At 42.8% G+C, this 19,409-nt stretch overlaps 1 protein-coding gene across 9 annotated transcripts in view; it reads right to left on the reverse strand.

Annotated features, from left to right (window-relative positions):
• Nucleotides 1–6,602: 6,602 nt before the first annotated feature.
• Nucleotides 6,603–19,409, reverse strand: part of CSMD1 (CUB and Sushi multiple domains 1) — a 1,678,033-nt gene continuing 1,665,226 nt past the window's right edge. For all 9 annotated transcript variants that reach the window (XM_053286225.1, XM_053286224.1, XM_053286226.1 and 6 more), the window contains 2 exons: nt 18,778–18,910; nt 6,603–11,702 (listed from right to left, as the gene is read on the reverse strand). In XM_053286225.1, the coding sequence (XP_053142200.1) occupies nt 11,543–11,702; nt 18,778–18,910 (293 nt within the window). In that variant the 3' untranslated portion in view covers nt 6,603–11,542. The remainder of the gene's footprint in view (nt 11,703–18,777; nt 18,911–19,409) is intronic.

Consider the following 19,409-nt stretch of genomic DNA (forward strand, 5'->3'; position numbering starts at 1 on the left):
AAGCCTGGTCTTCTTTCTCGCTGGTCTTGCCCCTGTGTTATCAGACAGTTTTGTTTCCAAATGGAAATCAGCTCTGAAATTAAAATTGCAACACTTGGGCACAACTCAAGAAGATCTTATTGGGCGAGGATTAGAGCAGGCGCTTTGATTTGTGAAGCAACGGCTCTGAGATCTATATTTGCAGGAGGAGTCCGCACTGTTACCCAAGGGAATTTAGGTTCTCAAACTTTTAACTATAAACCAACTGAATATTTAGATCAGATCTTGGTACCAAAATTTAGGAGATTTCTGACCCTCACACGATTGAACATTCTCCCTTCAGCAGTACTTGATGGTAAATTAAAATGACTTCCTTATGATCAGTGCGGTTGTCCCTGCGGCTCAGGGGATCTAGAGTCTATCACCCATGTTATTCTTTATTGCCAGTTTTATAAGGAAGCTCGCACCAAATTTATTGCTCCTGTTTTAGCCTTTTATCCTGGTCACACAGACCAGTTTTATTTGGAAATTATGCTGGCCAGTTTTAAACCTGTAATTTCAGATAATGTGGCAAAGTTCTGTTTTGTGTCATCGAAGCTCCATAAAGACTGTATTAGTAATTTGAACAATTTGTGATTTTGTAAACTTTGAAATTTTTTGATTTTTCTTATTAATGCTATTAATTGTTATTGTTTGTTAATCTGGTCTGTGACCGCAATAAACTTACTTACTTAATTTACTTCTGAGGGGAAGGGATTAGCTTGAGGAGTGGTTAATGCTACCAGCAATCGATGTTTGGGCACTCTCCAGTGCACCCCTTGGTGAGATGCCTTGCATGGAGGACCTCTACGGTCCTCACATCTATCAAAATGGTTATGAAAGCTTCCAAGGAAAGAAGAGGAGGAGGCAGGTGTGCACAAAACCCTTTCATAGACCTAGCACCTGATCTGGAATAGCTGTTTCTGAAACCCAGGGCTGTCCTTAGGGCATGGCAAACAGAGTGTCCACCCCAGACCCTACTCCTTTAACCCTCATTAGAGTTAACTGATAGGGGGCCCTGCACTGGCTGATTTGCCCTGGGCCCCGCACCCTGCCAGGACTCTCTAAGGACAGCCCCAAAAGGGGTACAAAGGGATTCTTGTGAACAACCATTTTTCTGGATGTTTAACTTGAGTCTGTCAAACCATGCAGATTGGAACCTATGTGCAGCAATGCTGAAAGTGGATCCCCCTAGTGAGATTCCACTTGGTGGTTGTAGGCTCCTTTCTAATGTTTGGGCATGGGTTTACACCACAATCCCTGCTAAGGAGAATCTTGAGGACTGCCCTTTCAAATCCAGGGACCCTGCACTAATCACTAATTCCAAGCCCCACTGCCCCGCACTCTTTAAACTAAGGAGCATTGAATACAGATTTTATTTATTTATTTATTCATTCATTCATTCATTCATTCATAATGCAATTTTTATACCGCCTTTTATAAAGCAGCACAAGGCAGTTTACAGAAGTTAAACTAAAATAAAATGCCATAAAAATAATTTAAAACCTTAAAATTGGTTAAACAGTAAAACCCATAAAAAAACCAAAAATATCCACCACCATAAAAAAAGATAACAGAAGTATGCCATCCCTAAGGGGTAAAAGCCTGAAAAAAAAATTAAAAGGTCTTTAGTTGTTTTTTAAAAGCAGCCACAGATGTCAAAGAGTGGGCATTCAGTGGGAGCTCATTCCAGAGCCTGGGGGCAAAAACAGAGAAGGCCCTGTCCTACCTGCATGACAATTTAGCCTCTCACAACTTCAGGACAAGGATCAAAGCCCTGCCCTCCCCATGACCTTGTTGGATGGGCAGAAACCCTTGGGAGAGGCAGTCCTTCAGGTATCCATGGCCCAAACCATTGATTTTAATGGTAATAACCAACACATTGATTTGGATACAGAAACATATTGGCAGCCAGTGCAGCTCTTTCAAAATAGGTGTAATATGCTCTAAGTGAGCAGTTAAGAGAGAACCCTGGCAGCTGCATTCTACAGCAACTGAATTTTCCAAATATTCTTCAAGGGCAGCCCCACGTAAAGAACATTGCAGTAATCCAGCCACGACATGACCAAGGCATGAGTAACCATGGCCAGATCTGCCTTCTTGAGAAAGCGACGCAGTTGGAACACTAGCTGAAGCGGTGCAAATGCACCCCTGGCCACCACCTCTGCCTGAGTATCCAAAAGCAGAGCTGGGTCCAGCAACACTTCCAAGCTATGCGCTTAATCTTTGAAGGGCAGTACAACCCCCTCCAGAGCTGGTTGAATCACCCTATCCCAATTGGCTTTTCTACTGAGCAGCAACACCTCCGTCTTGTCTGGATTTTACCTAAATTTGCTAGCCCACATCCAGCCCATCACCACCTCCAGCCCCCGGTTCAGTACATCCATTGCTTCCCGAGGATCTGAATGTCAGAGAAAGCACTGATGACACTTCAGTCCAAACCCCTTGATGTTCTCTCCCAGCGATTTAATGTAGATGTTAAACAGCATGGGGTACAATACTGAGCCTTGCAGGATCACATAGGCCAAAGGCCAAGGAGTTGATCACAAGTCCCCCAGCATCACCTTCTGGAACCTCCCTCCAAGAAATGGTTGGAACCACTCCAATTCACCACCCCCTATCGTTATACCTGAGAGGTGGTCCAGAAGGATACCATGGTCAATGGTACTGAATGTCTCTGAGAGGTCCAGCAGAACCAACCAGAATGCAATCCCTCTGTCTAGTTCCTGGTGTAGGTCATCCAGCAGGATGAGCAGAGCCATTTCAGTCCCAAACCCAGGTTGAAAGCCAGATTGAGAAGGGTCTAGATGGGCATGGGCAAGAGGGAAGAAAATGGTGGTAGTGGCGGCAGCAGCAGCGGGGCCGGTGGGGACAAAAGACAACTGTGGGACAGTGGGTGAGTGGGCATGGAAAATAGTGGGCAGGCAGGGCTGGGAAGAAAGCATTGGGTGGGGAAGTGGCAGCAGCAAATGAGAGGCTTGCCTGCCAGCCCAAAGGAAGGTTGGACTATACTGGGGCTGTATGCAAAGCACTGAGAGGGCAGCGCAGCCTCGCTCTCCGGGCCCCCACACTGGATAACGACTGAGCAGGCGGTGGAGAGGGTGATGCAGCCTCCTTCTTTGGGTCCACCTGCCGGCCAAATGGCAGTCCAGCAAGCAGTGGGGAAGTGGGGGGTGGGGGGAGAAAGCAGGAAAACTAGAGATGCAAATGCTCTGTGAGCAGTGCAGCTAGTTTTTAAAAATTCAACTTGCTGTCAAATAGTTCTCCTCAGGAGGTTCTTATGGTCTAAGAGAATGCCATTCCTTAATGACACGGAGGAGAAGTGGACATAAAGATTTTCTGAACTGCTTTGTTCTGGAGGTCTGATAGGACAACCTTCCTCTTTTGTTAAACCTATTTTGTTCAGGAGCTCCCTAGACTCCTGTTCAGCCATCTTCATGGAAGTTGGGCTATATGCTGTCCAACCTTGTTGGGAGACTATTTGAACAGACATTCCCATATAAATAGTTCATTTAAAATAAAAATTAAAAAAACCTGGTAGAGAAACCCTTGAGCTTGGTGGGCCGTGAGCTTGAGTCTGTTTCCAACATGTACCTCAACTCGTGGGCAGCATTGCTACTGCTTGTATCTCAGGTGAGTAGGGAGAGCTGCTTGCTAAGGAGGAGGAGGAGGAGACAGGAATTTAACATTCCTGCTTATTGTATTTGTATCTGAACTGGTGGGCCTCAATACTGCTCTTGCAAGGCTCCAACTCTGCACCTCATAAGGTGAGGAGGGAGCTGCTAGCTCAGAAGATGAAACGGAGAACCACTATTCTCCTCCAATGCGCCTGTTCTCCTCTGTAAGACCGGGGTGCAGGTGGGGAGCAGACAATCAATAATATTGCTAGTAACAGTGCTGGGGTTGAAAAAGAAGGAAACAATAGGGGTCCTTTGGGGGACTTGTTTACAAAAGCTTCTTGTGAAGCAATGTGAATGCCAGTGACCAAGGACTGGAGTGCTGGCCCCCAAACTGTGATGGAGAGTAAAAGCCATTATTTGTCTCTTCTGGGATATTAAGTTACTCCTGTCTATTGTGAGGCACTGCTATGGGATCAGGAAAAGCATGTGAAGGTCACTGTGCCTAAGAAGCTGCTTTGCTTCTGCTTGGCAGCTAACAAATGGAGAGTGTGCAACAAAGATGCGTAGCAAAGGGAGGTGCTTTCCAGCCCCCTTTGATTCAGTGCCAACTAATGTTCTGTTCTGAACAAGGGAGAAGAAAAAATAAAGCGCAGGAAGCCAGACCAGGGAGGAATGACCACCTTTTCAAGAATGGCCCTTTCCTCAAGCTTTGGGGTTGGGGTGCAGCAAATCCATAGTCTGCATCTCTGCCTCAAGTGTTGCCCCCCTCATAGAAAAGAAATAAACTGCTAAAGCAAAATTCAGGTGGAAGTGTAACAGCTCACATATAACTAATGCAGAACCAGGGGTGGAGCCACCATTGCTTTCCCCCCCAAAAGAACCCGGGCTGCCAGGTTCAGAGGAGACACCTGGTGCCCCAGCAACACTAACTGCACCTGATGTCAGATGCAGGGGGCATGTCCACATGCCCTGTTTGCAAGTAAATTTTGGCCCGTGCCACATTCGCAGCGCATCCGGGAGCGCCTCTCCCTGCTTGCAAAGGCCAGGAGTGCTTCTCCCTGCTTGGGTGTGAAGGAGTGCTTCTCCCTGCTTGGGAACCCCACACTGACTAAAGTCTTTCAAAAACAGAGCCACACAAAGTACCCAGGGTTCCCAGCCTGTCCAGGAACATGGCCCTCAGCTTTTGCAAGCAGGGAGAGGTGCTCCCAGTTGTGCTGTAAATGCAGCACCAGCTGAAATTTTCTAGAAAATGGTGCGTGCGGTCCCATTTGCTAATATGGCCACGCACCCTGCATCTGACATCAGACACAGCGGGAGTAGCTGGTGCAGTGGGGTCCAGTGGCAGTGAGCTAGGCAGGGGCTACTGGCATCCTCGCTCCACCAGTGGCCAGAACCCTGCTACCTACTAGCCAGGCAAGGCCAGTCTAGAAGCTGAAGGGAAGCCCTGATCTGTTCTTGCTGGTGGACTTGCTTGTCTGTCAACCTAGACCCTATGACTCATGGTGCTGCTTTTCATATGATCATGGATGGTGTCTCCAATCTTGTTTTTGACTTACAAATGATTGGCAAACAGGAGCGTACACAGGTCCTGAACTAGGGCAGGAGGCTTCTCCTACCCTATTCTTGATTGTGTGAATTAGCCTAATGAATAACAATTATTCTTAACATTGCTGTTGAAACTCATACACTCCATAATACGTCATCAAAAGCAAACATAAAATAGACCCAATATGTAAATAGGAAACTTCACTTCGTGCTTTTCTAAGGTAATCCAATTCAGGTCCATTGCTGTAGAAATCTACCCATCATAGCCAAGTGATTCCTCACATTAATGAGAAGGGAAGTTCAGCAAAGTTGATTTTTTAAGATTACTGGAAACACTTTAAGCCTGGATTGTCAACATTACATTTTCAGCAGTCATCTTGTGGTGGTCTACCTGCATTCAGATTGTGTTGTGACTAGCTCTGCACATGATCATATTGCAAACTAACACTTTCCTACCAAAAATTAAACAGTCAAATGCACTTCAAAGGTGTAGTTTCCTTGACTTCTTTGGGATTATTATTGGATCAGGTGACTGTGTAGGTATGTGAAGATGCAAATTAACCAGGTTTTAAAAAATTAACCCATTTTCTTTACATTGTGTAACTCCTTATGCACCAAGGTATTGTGAAGACTTTCAGAAGTGATTAAAAACATTAAGTGTACCCAAGTTGGGATGCTCATAAAAGCACATGACTAGAGCAGGACTGAGGTCTATTATGCCAAACAAGCAGAATACTTGTTTGAACCTTTCTTTGGCACTTTCCAGGATGGTCTGTGTGCATATCCAATTTTGCTGCTTTCTCCTTCAAAAATTGTGCTTGTGCTCACACTTCTGGGCAAGACAGCAACACAGGGGTGTGGAGGAATCATCTGAGAAAATTCTCCAATGTTTCTTTTTGGAAGGAACTCTGAAATTCTCTTCTGGTCTCCTTGGAAAGATTCCTGAAATTCCTCTTTGATTAACTCCCGAAATTCTCATTCAATTTTCACTTTGAACAACTTTCAGTTCCAACCTTACAGCAAAATGGAATGGAAATTGTGTTGCACATGCATTTCAGCTATAAAATGCATGTGTGGCTTGCTACTAAAATGTACATCAGTTTGCACCAATGGTGTTTTCAGGAAAAATAACGCAAGAATCCCACATGTGCAGAAGTAATTTAGAAATAGGTATCAAAGATGCTCTAAATACTTTTTGCGGATATCCAGGAGCATAAGCAGGCAAAGCAGAAGACTTGGGGGGGGGTGAGCAGGGAGGGGTTCCATGGAAATAAAGGGACACATCTCTTTATATACTTAACATTATACTACATCTTTCTCAAGTGCCTATGATTAAACTTGGTTATAGAAATTTTTCTATTACAAAAGTCAAGTGAAGAAAACAAGACTATAACAACAGCAGGCCGCAACACAGTAATCTGGAAATCTAAAATTAAATATTTAATTAGAACTTTGATTTTGCTTTCAAGATCGGTGGCATTGCACAGGCTATATTACAATCTTTTATACTTCTTTTGCCCAAAAAATTACTGTATATTTTAAACAGGCCACTTTAATATTAATACATGTGTAATAGGTTCAGAACTGAAAATTCAGCTAAAGATGGTGCATTTTACAGTATTGGGAAAAAAATTACAGGATTTTTTTTATTTTGTATTGTAAAAACATTTTTTAACAATTTACCTACATTAATCAAAAAGTACAGCATATTTAATAATTTTACAAATTTTTCATAAAAAATATATCTCTGTACAAAAAAGTTCTTTTGCACCTACTTCATGTCACAGCAGCATGTCGTGAAATGACAGAATGAAATACTGGGAATGAAAATTAGATTGGCTTGATCATAATGCCTGTTGTTTTTCCTCCCCCCTCACCCTTCTTTAATAATAGATTCTGAAGTGCTTCAGATGATAGTCTGTGTGGCCTTCGCAAATATATGGGGGGGAGTGTGAGTGTCCATTTATCCCCTCCCACCTGGTCTACCATTGCCTAATCCAGGGGTGGGGAACCTTGGCTCTCCAGCTGAAGGGCCAAGGTTTTTGAACTACAACTCCCATCATCCCCAGCCACAATTATCATCACCTCACAATTACTGTGGCTGGGGATGGTGGGAGTTGTAGTTCAAAAACAGCTGGAGGGCCAAGGTTCCCCACCCCTGGCCTAATCACTTGGGAGTGGTGGTGGTGTTCTGGTATTAAAACCCCACACTGGTGGTGGTTTGGATAAGCCACATCACCTCATAATTAGATTATGATGCACCAGCGGGGGGAGATGTATATGCCTGCACTCCTCACTCATACATTTGTAAGGGCCAGTCGGAATATCATCTGAACTGGCCCCTTTTTTGTTTACAAAATATATTACAGAAGGGAAAAATTATTGCAGCTAGCCTGGAGAAAGGCAAGATGGGTGATACAAGCAGCAGATTTAAACAGCTTTGAAGCACATAACCTGTTTTTGATTGTTCTTTCTTACAACATGTCTACTTTTGCTTTATCATCATCAGTTTGGTACATCTTGAGAAAGAGTCTACTGTAAATACCTCAGAGTACAGATTTCACGACTGCCTTTGGCATGACCACACAACTACAGCTGGAGAGACCTCTGCTCCGGTATTCAAGTCACTCCACAACTCAAGTGAATAGATTGTGGGTGGCACTTTGAGGGTCTGGACAGTTAGGTATGCAAATTTGGACATGCATGGAGCCTTGAAAAATAATGGAAGAAATGGAAGATCTAACCTGGTCAGTGCAAAACAATGCAATTGTAACAGAAACAAAAGGAACATAATCTTTCAAGAGATAGGCACAGAGGTGACAAAGAAAAGAAAAGCAAAGCACTGTGTTATTTATTAGGCAGGGCTGTATTTCCAGAAATGCTGTGGAGACAAAGTAATGCTTCCTTCTGTAATTCCACTAAAATCCTTAGGAATGCAGATAGGAAGTACCAAATAAAGTGTTTTGTGTCTCAGACTTAAATGGTTGATTTGTTTGGATTGTCAAAATGTTGATGCCTTATTCTTGTGTAAACAGCCTTATTCTTGTACAGACAATTATACTTCTCTAGAATTAATTGTATGCTAGGATTTTCAGGTTTAAGAAGATTCTAAATAATGAAATGCAAAAGTCTGTCATTGTGACCTAATAATCTTTACTGGTGTATGCATGGAGCTCCTTTACTTAGAACATTATCTCAGCTCATTTCAATGGAGGGAGCGCTCTCTCTCTCTCTCTCTCTCACACACACACACACACACACACACACACACACACACACACACACACCTCTCCCTCTGCATGCATAGCTCAGACTATTGTCATGAATGAGGCTCCCCACATATACAAGAATTCCATGTGCACACGAGTGCACATGGATATTTGAATCAGAACATATGCTGATAACAATGCTCTATTTTAAAAGTATTCCTTATACTCACACGCAGGCAGGGTAAGGATTTTAAAAATCCATTATTTATCATAATTTTGTACTTGTCTGAATGACTTTGGTTACTTCTGCCATCACTAATATTAAAATAAAGTGACTCCAGAGGCAGCATTTCAAAGTTTCTCCTTCTTTAGTGGACAACAGTGCAAGCCATCTAGGATGCAAAACATCAGGAAATGTAGACAATTTTATCTGGTCACTGTTGTCCTTTCACAGAATGAAAAAAAATCTGTTGTATATCATATAAAACTGTAAACGTATGTGGTATAATAAAAAGTTACTTCCAACAAAGCAAAGCAAAGAATGTCCAGACATCTCCTAGGTTCATCATATTAAATATTTCCCCTCTTCACTCGAAATATACTGATATTGCTGGTATCTTCCATCAACACTATAGAGAATTTTCTATTTTGATCAAAGATTGCCCGGCAAACTCTTTCTTGCTTTTTAACATAAACTGAGAAATATTCTGCTAATGTTTATTTTTGGTGTTTGTGTAATCACTAAACTCTCCCACAGGGAATACATTTTCCTAAAAAGAAAAACTTATTTTTAAAATTATGGCCAGGATCCAAAGAGCTATTTTGGGCATCCCCAAGGACTTGGGTCTGCCCAGGAGATTTTCAGTGTTTCCGCCTTTGAATATCACAATCTGTTTTTAAAAGTCCCCTTCATTACAAAATGGTTTCCCATCTGGCACAAGGGGGTGCTGTACAAGAAACAGAAGCTCAGAGTTGTCTTGGGCAGGCAAAACTGTTGTGCTGTTATTTGGATCCTGGCCTATCCTAACTTTAAGCAAGTTTGGGTATCAGAATCCAAGAGATTTATAAAAGGGTATTTGTTTAATGTTAGGGGGCAAAATCCATTTAAACATACAATGCTATCATCCCACTGATGCCAACAGAAATATATCAGTGCGATTTCATTGAATCATGCTATGATGGTACAAACTATACCATACTATAAAACAACAATCCAGTGAACAAGCTATGTGTGCTGAAGTCCCTTCAATGGGAAAGTCCCATTGTAGAAATGAAGCCATAGCAATGGGATTTCTGCAAAGCTTCACACAACTAACTGTCCACAGGATTGCAGCCTAAAACTGAATGTACACTGTGAACTCACTATAGTTGAGGAAACCAACAGAGTTGTGGCCAACCTTTTTGGCAAGTGTACCACAAGCGAAGTCTAAAGTATGATCCACTCTCGTGCCTACTACAGTATGCAGGTCTTGTTCTGAATCTAGTCTCCTGAGCTGAGGAGTAGGCAGCAGCACAACGCTTGAGAGTTAGGCAGGGCTTGACAATGCCACAGCCTGACCTATAGCCACTCTTGTCCCTAATGCCACAGACTCCTTCAGACTCCACTAGGGGCACCTCTGCCGCAGGTTGACTCTCCATGAACTGGTACAAGTAAAAGGCTTATATGGTTTAACTGCTTGCCAGTTTTGTCATGTCCCATTTTTGTTTTGTGACGAAATTGGCTCCCCTCACTGCATTGTTCTCAAGAGTAATTCAAAATCTCAAACTTTCTCTGTCAAGCTGTGTGATTACAAAAGCATTAAGCAGTATTGGTTAAAAATGTAGCAAAGACATTCACACACACACACACATATATACCCCATGGAAAAGTGTAATGGTTGCAGTGGTAAATTGCTATGGAGAATGTGGCTGGACTTCACAGGTGCTACTGCAATGCATTTTGAAGTTCGATGTAACATCCAAAAATGATGTCACGTCACAGGAAAAAAAGAAAAGGAAAACAAATGCAAAAGGGAAGACTATATTATGGGCACTAGCCCACAGGCTTTATGAGCTATCTAAAATAAATTACTATTCACATTTTGTACATGGCAAGCAGCAGTAGCTGCCTGACCCCCCTGCTGTTATAGAGTATGATGCTGACAATAATGAATGATGTCAGATGGGGAAAAACACTAGAAATGAAGATTTGTAAACATGGAATTTCCCCCCACCCCCATCTGGCAATTTATACTGGTGTCTACAGAGAAAATAAACTGAAATATATTCTTTTCATGAGCATGTTACCCAACAAGGACTAAGTAAAAGGTGTATTGTTTAACATGCACACTAGGTCAAATTATCATGGAAAGTTTCACTGGACCAAAAAAGGAAAAAAAAGGAAAAGAAAAAAAGACAAGTAAATGCTTATATACAATGAATAGTGCGTATAAACCCTGTATAGTTTTTTTTAAAAAAAACACCAGTATCTTACTCAGCCATTCATACCACACTAGTGCAAAAAATTGTGCATTAATATTTTGCAATACAACAGCTGACTAGGAAGTTTGCAGACTGCTTTATGTATGAACATCTGAGATATACTGTAGATCTGTTCTGCTAACAAGATTTCAATGGTAAAGCATTTTGTAGATGTGTGCAGCCCCCTGCCCCTACGGAAGTTGTCTTCTCCTTCAAGAAAGCGTCTTCTTTCTTCCTTCCTTTCTTTAAAAAAATCTCCTCCTGAATATTCTTATTCCTGGGGATACTTTATGGTGCTATTGTTTGTCACAGTACCCAAAGGAGTGATCCAAGTGCCCAGAAGATTGCATTGAAAGGCATCCAGCCACATACAAATGTGAAAGTCTGAGGCATTTAAATATGACAGATGAATATGACTTGGCAGTCTTCCTTCAAAATGTGCCTTGATTTGGAGCAAGTGCATCCAGGTATTTCAAATCCACCTTTGAGACGAATAAATTATCTTGGTCTTGATTCCCCAGAGGACTGACATTTTATCAGAAAGCCTTGCTGCATCTATGCTGATAGGAGATGTTAAAGATTACAGCAGCGAAGCCAAGAGGAGAAGGGAAACTGGTATATGGCACCAAAGGAATTACTGCTTGTCCATCAGAGGTATGGCTATGAATCAGTCAAATTGGGCACTGAAGGCTATACCACTGTACAAACTGTGTTCAGAGTTGTGTCAAACCGCACAGCTTTTGCCTCTGTGGGTTTTAAGTTTGTATCATACATAGGGTTTTCAAATGATGCCTGTCCATTGCTGTTTTCATGTCCAGCATAGCCATTATACTGTACTTTTGGTCTTGTTCTGGAGAGTTAAAAAAAGAAAGAAAAAGACATAAGCTGAGTTTTGGTTATTACAAACAATATGGCACAGCTAAACTCTAATCTGTAAACTGTAAATACACGGCCACATGTATTTCCAACAATACATGATGCAGTGTCTCATTCATGTGCCCAGAGCAATAACAGAGGAACAGCAAGAAGGAAGAAGAACCAGGACCATTTCAAAAGTACCCCAAACAACCACAGGAACTGCTTTCCAAATTCCCTTCACTGAGCGCTGTGTGTGGTTCAAGTAATGCATCAGAGTCAGTTGTGTGGGTCTTTCCCACTTGATGATACTCTCCCTTCCATCAGGGTGCTGATCAGATGTAAAAGACCCACGTGGTACTTCCTTCACACAGAGTCCCCATGAGATAACTGTTTGAGGAAACAGCTCCTATGTCACTGTGGGTGTTGGTAAAAGGGAACAAAAGGTATCAAGAAGCACACGTACTTTGGTACTCCTCACTGTTGCAAAGAACTGAAATAATGCAAGCCTGCTCAAGATAAGCATTTCCCTTGGAGAATGCTGTCACCATTTCAAGAGTTTCCTTGCAGTGAACAAACAGATGCAGAAGGAAAGGATGAAAGTTCATTATCTTTGCCATTCATAATATTTTCTATTACAATATTGGGTGAGGGGGGATCTCCATTCATTTTAGTACAGTCTGCTAGTCAAACTGCAGGACAAAAATAATCACATTTCTCTGCAAGATTTAACCATTCATCCCAATTTCAGTGAAACAGACACCAAGCAATGTACTAGTAAAGTGGAATGTAACAGATGGGAACTGCTTTGTCGTAGCTGCTGCATGTTTTCATCTTAGTACTTAAAAGCCTGCTAAATGGCAGAAAAAAACAAGAAAAAAAACCACCCTTCAATATTATTTCCCATTTGTTCATTTTAAAAATTGATTTCAGGAGCTACACACAGTTGTGATATTTCTGCATTTTAGCAGTGATAAAAGCTAGTTCCTTTTTAAATAAAGGGCAATCTAGGGCAATGTCTATGAAGTATATATTAGAAATGAGCTTCCATATCATTTACAATTTTGGCAGCCTTTCTGTGCAGGATGAGCAAAATGGGCTGCAATTCTGCAACCAGTTATAGATGAGTACACATCTTTGTGCAAGCAAGGGGTTCTCCACTAATTTGGCATTCCTTATCACAGGAGAGAGGGGAAAGTCCCTGCTTGTGCAAGGCTGTGTATGCATTTTGGATTTCTAGTGAATATTTTGCATAGTAATTGGCTTCAGTGGAACGAAGGTCTCCACAGGGTTGCAGCCATAGACCATGTATGTCACACTACCAAGTCTTAGTAAAAGAAAGACTGCATACAAGAATATGGCTAGGCTCCATCTAATATGCTAACATTTACTAGCTTGCAAGTTCAGGAGCTGAACTTTCAGCATCAAACAGACGCTGAAATCATTAGTCACTTTGCTAATGAAGAGGGATGTGCCTAGGTTTCCTTTGATGTTGAACTGATTGAAAACATTCTTCTGAAATCCTCCAAATCTTATTTAGAAAGCACAGAAGATAGTGAGGCTATTCTGAAGAAGCAGGAAAACCGGGCTAAAGGAGATCAGTCTAGTTTTCCCCACTGTGAGAACCACCGGGCTCGCGGGCAAGCCCAGTGCTTCTCTCGTGGCTAGCCTGTCAAAGTAGCCCTCCCTTTAAATGAGGTTAGCAGAGGGAGTGCTCCGCTAACTGGGGATGTGCGAAACGATTTGAATACAAAAAGATTTGTACCCACATCTGGGTGATGTGTAGACAAAACAAATCACCCCTGTGTTCAATCACCCAGATCCGGGTACAAAACAAATCACCCTAGAAAAAAATTGAATTTTGGACCTCAATTTTGTGGCCAAAGTGGGTTGGGTGGTAGTGCCCAATGGGTGGAAGCTACCATCCAGATTTCAAAGACATTGGGCAAAGGGGTGATTTTTAAAAGATTTTTGAAGTTCACGTGTCATTAAGCCTTATCCCATAGGGAATAATGGGGATTTCAGCAGCCTTATAGCATTACGTGGGGGACACAAGGATGGCTCAGAGTGGGTTGTGGTGGATAGTAGTGCCCAATGGGTGCAAGGAAGCTACCACCCATATTTCAAAGAAATTGGGCACAGGGGTGATTTTTAAAAGTTTTTGAAGTTCACATGTCTTTAAGCCTTTTCCCCATAGGGAATAATGGGATTTCACCAGCCTTAGTTATAACTCGGGGGGGGGGACCAGGGTGGCGTCAAGTGGATTATAGGGGTGGTAGTGCTCAATGGGTGCAAGAAAGCTATCACTTATATTTCAAAGAAATTGGGCAAATGTTTTTTTTTAATTGAGGTTGGCATGCCTTTGTGGCAGATTTGGAGCAGAAAAGGAATTCTCCAGGGGCAGAAGAATGGGTCAGGTGGTAGTGCCCCAATGGGTGCCAGCTACCACCCAGATTTAAAATAAATTGGTGAAAGGGGTGATTTTTATTTTTTTCCTGAAGTTTGCGCATATTTATGCTTCCCCCCATAGGGAATAATGGGAAATTTCAACAGCCCCATAACTCCACTTGGGGGGCAACAGGGGGGCAGTGTAGTGCACGTAGCGTGCCAACCATTCCCAGAACAACAAGCCCATGTGGCACTGGGTTTTGTTGTTTTCAATGTCTGAGGTGTTCTGAGAGTAGATTCTCTGGTCGGAAATGAGAGAATCCACTGGGTGGTAGCAGACACCCATCCATCTGCATGATAGCAGGCACCCATTGGGGCACTACCACCTGACCCACTCTTCTGTCCCCCAAGCCCCTTTTCTGCCTTGAATCTGCCACAAAGACATGCCAACTTCAATTTAAAAAGAAAAGAAAACACCCCTTTGCGCAATTTCTTTAAAATTTGGGTGGTAGCTTCCACCCATTGGGCATTACTACCTACCCCACTCTTTTGCCTACAGAACCCCTTTTTGTACCCAAATGGATTCAGATTTGGAAAATTTGGGTCCAAATCGAATCTGGAGTGATGGTGGGGGGAGATTTGGACCCAAAACAAATCGGGGGTGATTCAATCCAGATACAGATTGTCACCACAGTGCAGCTCTGTGCCACAGTAACCTGCAAGGAGACCCCCGTTGGGAGGCTAAAACAAGCTTCCCCATCTTGAGGGTCTCCCCAGGATGCCCTGCACACTTGTGTGGGGCATCCTGGGACTTCTGGGGGCTCAGCAACCTCCGATCCCCTCAGCCCCTACCGGCTCAGTGACAGAGCTGGTAGTCATGTGGGCAGCCAATCTGGCCACCCACAGCTCCGCAGGTGATAGTCTGTGGGGAGGCTAAGCCCGCTCTCCCCACCAAACCCTCCCAGGCTCACACTGCTCGTGTGTAGAGCCTCAGTGATGAAGACCAGATTGGTTTTACAATATATATCTCCATCCATCCATCACATCTGTACCATCAAACTGCAATAACAGAGTTTCAAACTTATTGCAGAACAACAGACAAAAATGAGCATAATTGAAACATTTTTAGATGTGAGCCAAAGCTTTCTATGTATTATTTAGTATCAAGGATTTGGACAAAACACACCCCAGAGAAACACTTTCAACTTTAGTGCAATTGGCTTAGCTGCTTAGTGAAAGATTGTCCCACACGGAATTTGCAAATTTCAACAGGAAAATTTAAAAACCCCCACCTCTCAACAATTCAGCTCAGCTTAATTTATGGTACACAAAAAGAAAGGAATAACTGTAATAATATAGGCTGTGTGTGTGTGTGTGTGTGTGTGTGTGTGTGTGTGTGTTAATGTGACTATCCGAGTCATTATAAGAGCTCAAGAATTTTTGGAGATGCAGAAAACAGCAGCAGATGCCTAACCAAGAAAAGGGGAAGGAAACAGAATAGTGAAAGGACAACAGAGTACAGGAGATGCTCTAAAGTCTACTGTACTCTATTACCCTTTCCACAGAGTACTGGCCTTTCATCATTTATCATTATTATTATTATTATTATTTAGCATATTTTTATACTGCCCAAAACACAAGTTCTCTTTTATACTGCCCAAAACGCAAGTTCTCTCTTACTCTTCTGCTTCCTTCCTCTTTTCCTTACTAGCCTGGCAGTGATGCGCAAAGGAAGCAGGAGGTGCATGCTGCACAAGGAGGAGGAGGAGGCAGTTGCAAAGGGCCATTTTGGGTTGGTTCCCTACCACTAAAGGATAAACTGTCCCAATGGTAATGGGAGCAGAAGGATGTAGGTAATGCAGCAGGGGTACCTTTGCCCTGGTGCTCAAAAAATTATCTCTTTGCCACATCTCACCTCATGAAAGACTCAATGTGATAACTTAAGATGAGAAAAGTCAAGAATGGTCATATCTAGAACTTTTTATTTCTCATTTACAAAACTACATTCACATGTGGCATTCTTTTTTTAAAAAATCTGTCAAAAAGACAGATTTGTTCCGATATGTCTAAATCTCATGTTAAGAGATCCTATGCCAACTCTATTAGAAGGTTCCATAAGCTCACTCAGCATGTACCAGTAGGCTCATTAAGGCTTGTATCTCTATAGATTTATAGATTCTAAGCTTATATAATTAATACTCATAGATACTTGAAAAGAAGCAGCACTTTTAAGGTACAATAGAGTCAAAGTGAGGAACTAATCATTATTAATTAGAAATTAAACATAATTAATTAAGGATGTGAATGCAATGATTTGGAGCGTTCAGTAGGAACGCATTGAATTGTTTTGGTGGGGCAGGGAGTGGGAGCTTTAAGGAGGAGTAGAGAGGAGAAGAGCTGTTCTTGTGGTAGCAAGCATGACTTGTCCCCTTAGCTAAGAAGGGTCTGCCCTGGTTGCATATGAATGAGAGACTAGAAGTGTGAGCACTGTAAGATATTCCCCTTAGGGGATGGAGCCATTCTGGGAAGAGCATCTAGGTTCCATGTTCCATCCCTGGCATCTCCAGGACAGAGCTGAGAGAGATTCCTGCCTGCAACCTTGGAGAAGCCACTGCCAGTCTGTGAAGACAATATTGAGCTAGATGGACCAATGGTCTGACTTGGTATATGGCAGCTTCCTATATTCCAAATAAAGCAGGACCTTGAAGAATGAGTAAAGCAGGTCCTTACCTGCTCCTCCATCACCCCACTGCTTTTCCTGCTGCAGCACTGTGCTGCTCAGAAGTCCACATGCACCTGCTGTGCTGATCCAGCAGCCTGCGCGTGGCACAAGGATGCACATGGCCACTGCGCTTGAGTGTCCCGGTGCCGTGCACAGACTGCTAGGTCAGCACAGCTGCCATATGTGGACTTCTGAGCAGGTCCCACTCCCTGCCCTGCCGAAACAATTCATCCTTAAAGGTCCCGCTCCCTAACCCAACGAAACCTTGTTCACATCCCTATCAATGTTAATGGAAACATCAGCACATACTTAAATCTCTTCCATTGTCACCAAAGAGGCTTGAAAATGCTTAATTTTGGTCACATCATGAGGCTCTACACGCAAGCGGTGTGTAGAGCCTGGGAGGGTTCAGCGGGGAGAGCAGGCTTAGCCGGTCGGGTGGTCATGGAGCCGGTAGGGGTGGTGGGGATCGGGTGCCACTCGGCTCCCAGAAGTCCCAGGATGCCCCGAGGCTGGGAGGCTTGTTGTTGCATCCTGGTTGGGGGTCTACTAAAGTGTGTCGCAGCGTGCTGCGGTGGCACATGATTAAAAAAACCAATGTTAATGGAGCGCTCGCTCTGTTAGTCTCATTTAAGGGGACAGGGAATTAGGTGGGCTAGCCGCCATGGAACAACTGGGCTCGCCTATGAGCCCGGTAGTTCAGACAATCACTATAAAGAAGGCTAGGCGCCCTTAGCCCGCTTTCTAGTGATTGTGGGAATAGGCTCCATGTTTAATAAAGCCTGAATGTGTAAGGAGTATGTTATCTAATCTAATGCAGGGGCTTACAGAGCTCCATTTGTTACAATTTATCTTCTCTTTCTAGAAAAAAATAGCTCATTGTTTTTTTCCAACTGATTACACTAAAGCCAACTCATATTGTCTTGCAGTATGAGAAGTCAAACTGTTAATTACATTATATGTCAAAATAATAAATGTGCCATCATTGCATTTGGAGTAGAGGTGTGGACAAAATGGATATTGCGTTTTGTTTTGAGCTCAAAACAAAATGCAAAATCCTGAAATCAATTTATCAAAATAGCGATCCTGCCAGCTGTTTCAATGAAACACTCAAAACGTGATTGTGTGTTTTGAGCGCCATTTTTCCAGAGAGAGCTCGTCTACCAATTGGGGCTGGCAGGTAGACCAGTCCTCCCAGTTGGGCTGATGCGCTAAGTCTGGAATGGAGGACTGGTCTACCCATTGCATGAGGCAGGTATACCAGGCCTCCACCCCCAACAGCGCATTGGCCCATCTTGGAGGACTGGTCTACCCGCCAACCCCAATTGGTAGATCAGCTCTCCCTGGAAAAATGGTGCTCAAATCACTCAAAACAATTCAAGCTTGAAACAGCGTAGTTTTGTTTGAAGCTCGAAACAGGCCCTCAAAATAAAGGGTGATTCATTTTGAGCTCGAAACACTAGAAATGGCAGTTTCAAGCTCAAATCGATTTGCACATCTCTAATTTGGAGTTTACTTTAAAATAACAATAACAGTCACACAGTGGCCCCCAATTCAGACTGAGACCACGACGTGGAGAGAGCGATGTCTATGCCATTTCCCTGCAAAATATCCTCCTGAAGCTACCACTAAAACAAATGCACAGATGAACCCTTAGGGGTTCATGGCACCTTCAGGAGGGTGGATTTTTAGTAGGGAAATGATGCAGAAGTAAAGGGTAAAACATCCCTGACCTCCATGTCACAGCTCTGGGTTGGGCTCCTGTGTAGCTGCTGTTTCAGTAAACCCCAACCTAGATGATGACACATTTAACATCTCATTTATTTTGACTATGAGTCATTTCAGAGCAACAGTTATTTCCAAAAGCTTCATTTTCAAATTAACCAGTAACTGACATTTGTGCATTTCATTGAAAATTTCATAACCCATTAGAATTCTAAGTAAATAGCATAAGGAGTACCTGTGTTTGTAGAGGTAAAATGCAAACCCTGATAATATTAGAGCAAAGAAGGGTACCAGGATGGCAGCTGCAACAGAACTGCTGTTTGTGCCATAGTAATGATTGGGGTGATCTGTGTCCACCCTCAAAGGACCTGAAAGTGAGAAGAAGATAAAAAGGATATGAATATGTCAGGTAATCCAACTGAACCATGGCTAGCAAGACTCTTTAGTTTGTACGTCATCTGTGGTCCTTCCTGCTGAAAGCAGAACTGGCTTTGGTGACAGATGCCTTAGTCATATTTAGACTCTGCTCCAGGTTCCTTTGCTGACCAAACACCTTTTCTGTTGCTTCTGTTGCTTTCGGTTGTGGAATCCCCTCCTCATTAAAGTCCATCTGGCCCCTTCATCACAATCTTTTGGAACACTGTAAACCCACCCTCTTTCACTGAGCACATAGCCTGGCATAAGGTTTATTGGGTTTCTTACCTTGTATTGTTTGATAAGGCGATCTGAAGTGCAATCTATTTCAGCTGTTTTCTAGTTTTTTAAGCATGCTGCTTGGTTTTTAATTTGTTTATACTTTGATTTTTATACTGTTCATGGCACTGAACGCCGTTTTGAAGGCAGAAAAGGGGAATACATAACTTTTAA

Source organism: Hemicordylus capensis, chromosome 1 (genome assembly GCF_027244095.1).
Source record: "Hemicordylus capensis ecotype Gifberg chromosome 1, rHemCap1.1.pri, whole genome shotgun sequence".
Lineage (NCBI taxonomy): Eukaryota > Metazoa > Chordata > Lepidosauria > Squamata > Cordylidae > Hemicordylus > Hemicordylus capensis.